The 8,598-nt window shown below is 33.1% G+C and overlaps 2 protein-coding genes across 2 annotated transcripts; both read left to right on the top strand.

Moving 5' to 3' along the window:
* Positions 1-1,170: 1,170 nt before the first annotated feature.
* LOC145619042 (uncharacterized) lies at positions 1,171-4,401 on the top strand. Its single transcript, XM_081673637.1, has 2 exons — positions 1,171-1,628; positions 4,066-4,401. The coding sequence occupies exons 1-2, from the start codon at positions 1,248-1,250 to the stop codon at positions 4,399-4,401; spliced, it is 717 nt and encodes a 238-aa protein (XP_081529763.1). The 5' UTR covers positions 1,171-1,247.
* Positions 4,402-4,464: 63 nt separating this feature from the next.
* Positions 4,465-5,933, top strand: LOC145621502 (uncharacterized). Its single transcript, XM_081676232.1, has 4 exons — positions 4,465-4,509; positions 4,598-5,009; positions 5,274-5,349; positions 5,464-5,933. The coding sequence occupies exons 1-4, from the start codon at positions 4,482-4,484 to the stop codon at positions 5,629-5,631; spliced, it is 684 nt and encodes a 227-aa protein (XP_081532358.1). The 5' UTR covers positions 4,465-4,481; the 3' UTR covers positions 5,632-5,933.
* Positions 5,934-8,598: the final 2,665 nt, after the last annotated feature.

The raw sequence follows: 8,598 nt of genomic DNA, 5'->3' as shown, positions 1-8,598 counted from the left end.
AATTGTTTTTAAGAAATAGAAATAATTAAAAAGTAGTGTTAGTGGGGTTGGTGGGAGATAGAAATAATAAAATAGTAATGGGTCAATTTCTCAAAAAAAAATAAATAAAAATAAAAATAATTTTCCCCCTGTCCCCTTTTAATAGTCCCTTATGGGCAAATTTTAGTCCCAAAATATTCACTCCATTTGCTTTTTCCAACAACCATTAATATTAATTTTTTACCAAAATTCCCTCCAATTAGCAATAATACTTGTGCAAAATTAAATTTCCCATGTAAATTTTGTTTTTCCATGTACTATTATTACTTTCACTCTCTCCTTTTTTGCATATCCAATGTCAATTTACTTTTTCAATGTACTTCAACTATTCTTATTTGTGTTTATTAATTTCCGTGAAAATGCCCATAAGAGATTATCAAAAGGGGATGAAGGGAGTAATGGGTCATAACATATTTAAAAGGAAAGTGTTGCGATTATTACGAAACAAAGGGACTATAAAATACTTCGTACTATGGTATTCAAAGCTTTATAAAATGTTACTTTTTTGTTAAAATTTATTATTATACCTTGCCTCAATTAATTTTTTGTTCACCTTATTTTCACTCATTTTAAGTTTTATTAATTAGGTAAAAATAAATTATGATAATGATTTTCTTTGATCAAATTACCTTTAAAATACTCATAAATCTAATTATGAATTTATGAGTTTTAATAAATTCAAATAATTTGCTTTCAAAAAAAAAAAAAATTCAAATAATTTAAAATGTAAAAGTAGATAAATAGAACATTAATCCCATGAGGCCATGAAAAGTGAAAAATGTACACTACTCCCTCCGTTTTTAAATACTTGCTCCATTTCTCTTGGGCACGTATGTCGATGCTAATCTTTGATCAATTATATCTTTAATTATCAATAAGTATAAATTCTAACAAATAAAAATTAATAATCTATTTATTGGGACGATTCCAACAAGTACCCACAAGACTATATTTTTTCTTATGTATAAACCACAAACATTAGTCAAAGTAAAATAAATAAAAAATATAAAAAATAGAAATAGAGCGAGTATTAAAAAATGGAGGGAGTAAAACGTGATTTGTGGACACACGTACTCCCTAAAAACAGTCAAAACCACATTCATCTTCCATTCTTCCATGATACCAGGCACACCACAGTAGCACTCCTACACTCCTGCTTCCACTCTCTCACTCACTCACTCACTCTCCTCTCAACACTACAACCAAAAATGGGCGTAAAAAAACGCAAAACACCCAAACAACCCACCACCACCACCACCGGCGCCGGCGAAGCCCCTCCAATAGGCCCCGGTATCGAATTCCGCAACTTCGAAGACGACGCCTGGTACAACATTCAACTCATTCTTCATAACCAAACTTTACTCGTCAAATTCATCGAATTCCCAGATGACCACGACTTGGAATTCCACACTACTGAATTCTCATCTTCCGGTCAAATTTCCGAATTCCGGCGAAGATTCCGGCCGTTGACTTTGCAGCTAGAAGCTTCGGATTGTGTAAAGGTCAAAGTTGGTATGAGGGTTTGTGCTTTGATGAATTCCGTTATTTGCCGTGATGATCGCCGCTTTTATGACGCCATTGTTGAAGGGGTTTTTCTCTCTCTCTTTAATTTGTTCAAAGTTTTAGTCTTTTTCATGTTTTGTGTTTTTTTTGGTGGTGTATGATATTAATCTTGTTTGATTATGTGTTTGTAATAATGTTGTTGCTAAAGTAATCATAGAGAATATAATAATAGTGGATTAATTTAATAAAGAGGTTGTTTTGATTAAGGGTTTGGTTTGTCCTGAATTTGTGGGTTGATTGCGGTTTAGACTAATTTTACCTTGGAGTGAGAATATAATAATAGTGGATTAATTTAATAAAGAGGTTGTTTTGATTAAGGGTTTGGTTTGTCCTGAAATTGTGGGGCTTTGTGGTTTAGACTAATTTTACCTTGGAATGAGTGACAAGGTTATATGACTGCTTGTGTAGGGAGGTTTTGTCGACGGTGTTTGTGTTCGTGTTAGGTCGTGTTTGCTTTCGATGGCTTCCATATATGTTGTGACCTTTAGGAATTGGAACTATGTGTGGTATTGGTTTTGTCGACGGTGTTTGTGTTTGGGTTAGGTCGTGTTTGATTTCAATGGCTTCCATATATATTGTGACCTTTATGAATTTGAACTATGTATGGATTTTAGAGATCATAATGTACCATTTTGGCGTTGAAGGCGGTTTTGACAAGGAGATTGTTATACTAATGGCTCATTTGGTTAGTTTAAATCATGAGAATGATAATATTTTTGTGTTCGTATACAATTTTACAAGGAAAGCTCTTGTTCATGGAATCATGGAGTATTGGAGATAGAACACCCCTAGTACTCTAGAATGCTTCATAATTTTCCACCAGCAATCAATAGCTCATATAGGGTGGTAATGGATGATAATGAAAATTTAGGAAGAAAATTTAGGAGTACTAGCATTTATGTAGATATTGGCAATTTAGCATGATATTTTCGTCACTAAGTAACTTTCAAAATCATGAATAAAACCTGCATTTGTTAGCACTTAACAAATGGGCCATGAAATGTACACCGTATGACCGTAATATATGTATTTTTTCCCATTTTTTAAAAAGGAGTATTGGTATGGCCGTATGGACATGGTACAAATCAATTGTGCTGCTTCTAATTTACTTGGTTGCCACAAATTTAAACAAAATGAATTTAATTGTTAGATTCAAGGAAAAATATCCAACTCTGGTAGTTTGACTTCTCTAGATTTTACCATAGATTTGTTTTAAACTGCACTGAATATGTGTAACAATTCTTTATCTGTCTTAAATAGGATTTTTTAACATTTATAGTTTACAAATTCTTAAATGGACCTGGTTCACACTAATTTATTGTGGACCACTAACATTAGAGACATTGTGATTGTTTTATTAATAAAAAAAAAGTCACTATAATAAAATGAAGGTCACTGTTGAAAATAAAAGTCATTTTGGTAATATTAAGAGGTTAATTTTTTTAATGAAATATTTTATAAGGTCAATATAAATAATAAAGGTCACTATGTTAAAATTAGGGTCATAACGTCGTACTTCAAGTTCACAATAGTATTAAACGTTATACAACTTTTAATAAAGGTTACTATGTTAAAAATAAGGTTACTATGTCAAAAATAAGGGTCACTATGTTTAATATAATGTCAGTTGCGAGTGTATAAACCTCGGGTCCACAATAATATTATTGTGGACCAGGTCCACGCAAGTATTTCTGTAGTTTAACTACGATATTATAATTGTAATAATTGAGGTCAAAACTTAAATGCACTTTTTTGAGGGACAGGGTATTTCATTCACTTTTGTATCTAGATTATGTGCTAGGATTTTACTTGATATAGTAACCTTTTGTTATCTTGTTAGCTGTTCATTCGAGAACTCGCATCATTCTGTTTGGGATTATGCTAAGACAGTAAGTAATGCATCATATATACATGTGGGATGTGGCTGATGTCTTTCTTCATTGTAATATCGTTGCTATCAATTTAAACTTCCTAACTTGTTAGGTTCAGTTAATTTAAAAGCTGTCCCAAGAGAAGGAAAGTGAATTTAAAGAGGAAATTATCATAAAGAATCAACTATCAAGGACAAGATTAAGATTATTAACCAATGAAAGATATGCCAGGCTTTTGTAGGATTTTCTGTTTCTATTGAGGCAATAGTGCAGCGTACATCATTTTCTTACGCTAAACATCTCAGTTCTCATAAGTTTGTTACTTCGTATCTATTAAAGTTGTTGGCTAGCAACACATTGGCCAGATAACAGTAAGTTTTTTAACATCTCAAACTGGAGAATTAGATGCCTTCGTTAGGCAGAGAGGGTAATTTAAGTAGGTAGCCTTTCTTCATATGAGTTGAAGAGGTGCTACTCTGCTGCTCCACTCCCAGTTTTAAATGCTTCTATTCAACTTGTGCTTGGTCGTATTAAGATAAAATGTATCATAAATCTGCTTGGGGTTTATTTTTCTACATGTATTCTGGAATAGGTGAAGCGTGAGGAGCATACTATTGTGGATGAAACAGAGAAGTGCTCATGCACTGTTATTCTTTCATGGCTGCATGGTCCAAAAGCTGGGACACTGACAACAGCAAGAGTTGAAGATCTTTGCCCAATCCAGCCTCCTCGGCTTGATCCACGGGTTGCTTGCTTTTTGGAGTTAGCCAAGTGGAAGCAAGGAATAATTTCACCTTGTTCTAAGTTGATCAGTGAGGATGTAACATCTAAGGAAGAAAGTCCTACCTCTTTAAATTGCCAATGCTGGAATGTTATTCAGGCAAGTTGTTCATTTACTGTTGGAATTATTCACTGTGCTAGAACTTAAATGAACCAGAGCTATCCTAATGGTATTTGTTTGATGGATTTTCCCTTATTATTCTGTAGAATTTGGAAGACGAAAGATATATGGGAAGTATAGTGCCATTTGATGAAGGTTTGGAACTCGTGCTTTGATTAGTGGTGTTGATATTTTTTGCAAAGACAAGTTTTGCCTTTCTGATTGTGCTGCCTTTTCCAAACAGGAAATAATGGCCATGAAAAGAATGAAGATGTAGATCTTGGAGGGGGAGGAGATAATGTTCATGCTAAGGAAAGGCTAAATGATGATAATTATTTCTACTCTTTGGACAAATTGGTGGCAGATGTGTGTAGCATCGGTTTGGGAGGGAGGGATAAAGAAGAGACTGAAGTAGAAGATACAGAAGCACGCTATTTTATTGTGGTTGAGAACTTGGAGAAGGACATATCTCGTTCAACAATTGTGGAATTTATATTAGAAGAGACTGGTCTTGAAATTGAAGCCTTTGTCCTCTTGAGTTTGTCTGCAGAGCCATATACTAGAGGAGCCCTTGTTGTTAATCGTGCTGAGGATCTCGAGAGGTTGTGTAATTTTCTGGTTAAACCAGATCAGATGATCACATCATCAAAGGGAAGGTAGATACAATTATCTCATTTGATTTCGAGAATGCCCATGATTTCAATGGAATAATCTTCAGAATATATTTCTTCACTTTACTACAAATTGATCTTTGCTCTTTGTTTTGGTTTTTGCCTTTAATAATCACTTTTGTAGTTTTGTTTGCTGACAATTTAAAACCCAGGGCACTTGCAAAGAGAGTAGCTGTAATTTTGTTTTTTTTGGCTACAGTTCAGTGAATTCACTCTACTTTTCTAATTAATGACAATTTGTTGCTTCAGACCATGGATTGTGTCGGATACTTCAGCGACTGAATCAGTGAGGCCTTCGTTTTGGTGTTTGGAACCAGATTTCAAGGTCAGAATCTCTTTTGATCTCAAGTTTTTGGTCTTGTTTCACCACTTTTGTGCCCTCCTATATCATTACTGCTATGACATGTATTTATTCCTATGAGCATGTACTCATTTACAGGATGAAAGACAGCAGTCAGCCGGTGATGGATTGAGAGTTGTTCAGTCAGGAAGTGAGGAATACAGCAAGGCAGAGAAGCTAAGGGATTTATATCTAGCTTTTACTTCCCATCAACAGCAATTGTCCAAAAGGTTGGCCTTGGAGGAGCAACGCATCCTGGATGCCTAACACGAGTATTGTGTAGAATCTTACAAACTGAATGTAGTATGTATGATAGATGGAAGCATAGATAAACTGTTCATATTAACTTAACCAAACTGTTCAGTAATGTTTGTAATTAATGTTATCACGGCTAGCAGTATTCCGGATAGCAATATAGAAGTAGAGATACACAGCCCAAGCCTCTAGTGAATTATGTGAGCTGCATAGTACACTAAATCGAGCACCGTCTTACCTGAAGTTGTAGATGTGCATATGGCGTTTTAATGCCTGAGTGATTATGTTAGTAGTTGTATATGTATATTCTTCGTTTATCAGTGTTATCTCTGATGCATCTCTTGCTATTTTAAATATTTTTCTTCTGCAATTACTATAACAAACACTTTTGTTTACAATACTAACTCTGTTTTTTACTGTTTCATTTTTACACTATTTGCACACCCATCTAATTGTCTTTTGTTAGTCATTCTACTTTGGTCCCCCTCCCTTTATTTCCTTAATAATTTAGGATATTAACTGTTGTCCCATTTTAAAGTCAAACTTAGTGAATTAAAAATATGTATGCAAAGTAGTAAGCATTATTAAGTGATGGGGTTATAAAAAATTATTGTGTTGGGAAACTAATTCACATGTGAGTTGGAACTAGTTAACTCACTTTAAGAAAATAGGGGGAGATTGACTAACATATATTACTAGTGCGTAAGTGTGTTACTTTACCTATAACCAATTGGGTTTAGGGTGAAACCTTGCTAGATTTGTATGTTATATGTGGTCACAATAAGGATAATAAATCTTCTTTGAAGATGAAAAATATAATGACGATTTATTGGCACTTTCTTGTGTCATGAGACAATGTTAGTTCTCCTTGTGCCCAAAGATAGGGATAAAAACGAATTTGAGTTTGGCTTTGCTCTAAAAATCATCACAAATGTTTAAAAAAAATCCGGTGTACACTATTTATTGTATGACACTATGAAAGGGGAAAGTTTTCCCTCAGCTCCTTCATACAAGCAAAAAAAATTTCACCCACAATTATAACATTAGTTTTCTCTCTCCTCTCTTCCTTTCCGTTTTCCGGCGATTCACCCAGTATTCAATTAAAATTTCTCACTCTTAATTTGCTTTCTTCCTTCTTTATCCTAGTATGCTGTAGTTTTGTTCTTGATTGTTAGAAATTTTAATTGGATTGCTTTCATCTTTTTTTAGTAATTTTAACTCATGAAAAATGCAATGAAGAAGAAGACTACTTATCTGATTGATGAAGTTGATCTAAATGCGGCCACCAACCACCCCACACCCACCAGCAATGATGTCAATCTTTTTTCAAACCTTTTTTCAGTAATTTTTTTGTAATTTTGTTGCCCGATTTTTGAAGAAGTTGATCTAAATGCATGTACATTTTTCTTAAAAAATATATTTTATTGATTTTGTTGTTATGTGATGTTGATCTTTATTATTTCGATTTGTTTAAGTGATTGTACTATTTTTTCATGACTATTGTTAATTTTTGTTGATTTTGATACTCTGTTTTGCATATGTAGCTTAATTTTTTTTTTTGTGAAAAAGGGTTACTTTTGTGAATAAAAAAGGTCTGTTTTGTGAAAAAAAGGTCAATTTTGTAAAAAAGGGTCATTTTTGTGAAAAAAAGATCATTTTTGTGAAAAAAGGGGTCACTTTTGTAAGATAAAAGGGTCACTTTTGTAAGATAATAGGGTCACTTTTCGTAAAATGTTCGATGTATAATAAAATTATTGTAAACCGGGAGCATGCAAAAGTTTTTGAAAAATCATAATCATGATTAAAGTGAACTATTATTGGATTTGAGTTTGATTTTACTTCAAAAAGCTAATATTTCATAAGAGGTGTTTTTCCATAAGAAAAACAGAATAGCTTAGATTCCAACTCAATCCTCACCTAACATTCTCATCCCCATCTCCATCCCCACGGTGGGTCCAAAATTCATCCTCATCCCTACCTTGACGGGTATAATTTCAAAACTATCCCCATACACCTCACCACCCACACTTAGATATCCACACCTACATAATATATGTTACAATAAAAGAAAAAAAAATTACAATAAAAGAAAAAATCATTATTAATATTACACTTTTATTTTATTTTATTTATTTTTTATTTTTTTTATAAGTCTATTACAAAGTATTATGTTTACTATTTCATTTTACTTAATTTTATTGTTTTATGAGATACTTCCTCCGTTCTTTTTATTTGATTTGTTTCTTTTATCACGCTTGGCAATGCACAAGTTTGACCATTAATAACTTTGATTCTCTACAAATAAAAATTATAAAAGTTATATATTTTGATGGTATTTATTTAGACGATTCTAACCAGATCCCACATGAACATGTTTTCCCTTACATATAATTCACAAAAACGGTTAAAGATGAGTTGATAAATAGTGTAAAAGTCAAAACGGGTTAAGTAAAAAAAGACGGAGGAAGTAATATATAAAAGTGTATAATTTTATTTTTAAAATACATGGATGCGGGTATGGGCGGTTACGAAGTGGGGCGAGTAAAACCTAAAATTCACTCTATCCCATCATCCATGGCGGGTATGATTTTATCCACATCCCTCCGGCGGAGATGAGGCGGGTCTCCTGCTCGACCCGTGCGCCACTGACATCCCTAGATATAATTAATGTATTAAGAGCATAATAGGTTTATGCTTAATTATCTTAAGATTCAATGTATGATTGAGTGAGTACATATATTTAATGTTATCATGGTATTAAAGCTAACGATCTTAATCTATTGTCGACACCCAGTAAGAGAGGGTTCAATGATTTGAAGAATGCAAGATGAAAATGATTTGAAGATTTTAATTTTTTTTTTTTTTTTTTTTTTTTTTTGGAACTAGTAGCTCAATAGAATTGTAAATTTGTAATTGCCTAAACAGCGCCTTTGACCTCATGTTGGAATTCAAAGAGGGTCTAACGACAAAACTTGTGAC

Source organism: Chenopodium album, chromosome 27 (assembly GCF_948465745.1).
Source record: "Chenopodium album chromosome 27, dcCheAlbu1.1, whole genome shotgun sequence".
Taxonomy (NCBI): domain Eukaryota; kingdom Viridiplantae; phylum Streptophyta; class Magnoliopsida; order Caryophyllales; family Amaranthaceae; genus Chenopodium; species Chenopodium album.
The sequence above is the reverse complement of the archived record's forward strand: the minus strand, read 5'-3'. Positions and strand labels throughout refer to the sequence as shown.

Coding starts and splice junctions, on each gene's coding strand:
- LOC145619042 (XM_081673637.1), top strand. CDS start 1,248: ATGGGCGTAAAAAAACGCAAAACACCCAAACAACCCACCACCACCACC. Junction 1,629..4,065: donor ATGACGCCATTGTTGAAGGG/GTTTTTCTCTCT, acceptor ATTCTGGAATAG/GTGAAGCGTGAGGAGCATAC.
- LOC145621502 (XM_081676232.1), top strand. CDS start 4,482: ATGGGAAGTATAGTGCCATTTGATGAAG. Junction 5,010..5,273: donor ATCACATCATCAAAGGGAAG/GTAGATACAATT, acceptor TTGTTGCTTCAG/ACCATGGATTGTGTCGGATA. Junction 5,350..5,463: donor GTTTGGAACCAGATTTCAAG/GTCAGAATCTCT, acceptor ACTCATTTACAG/GATGAAAGACAGCAGTCAGC.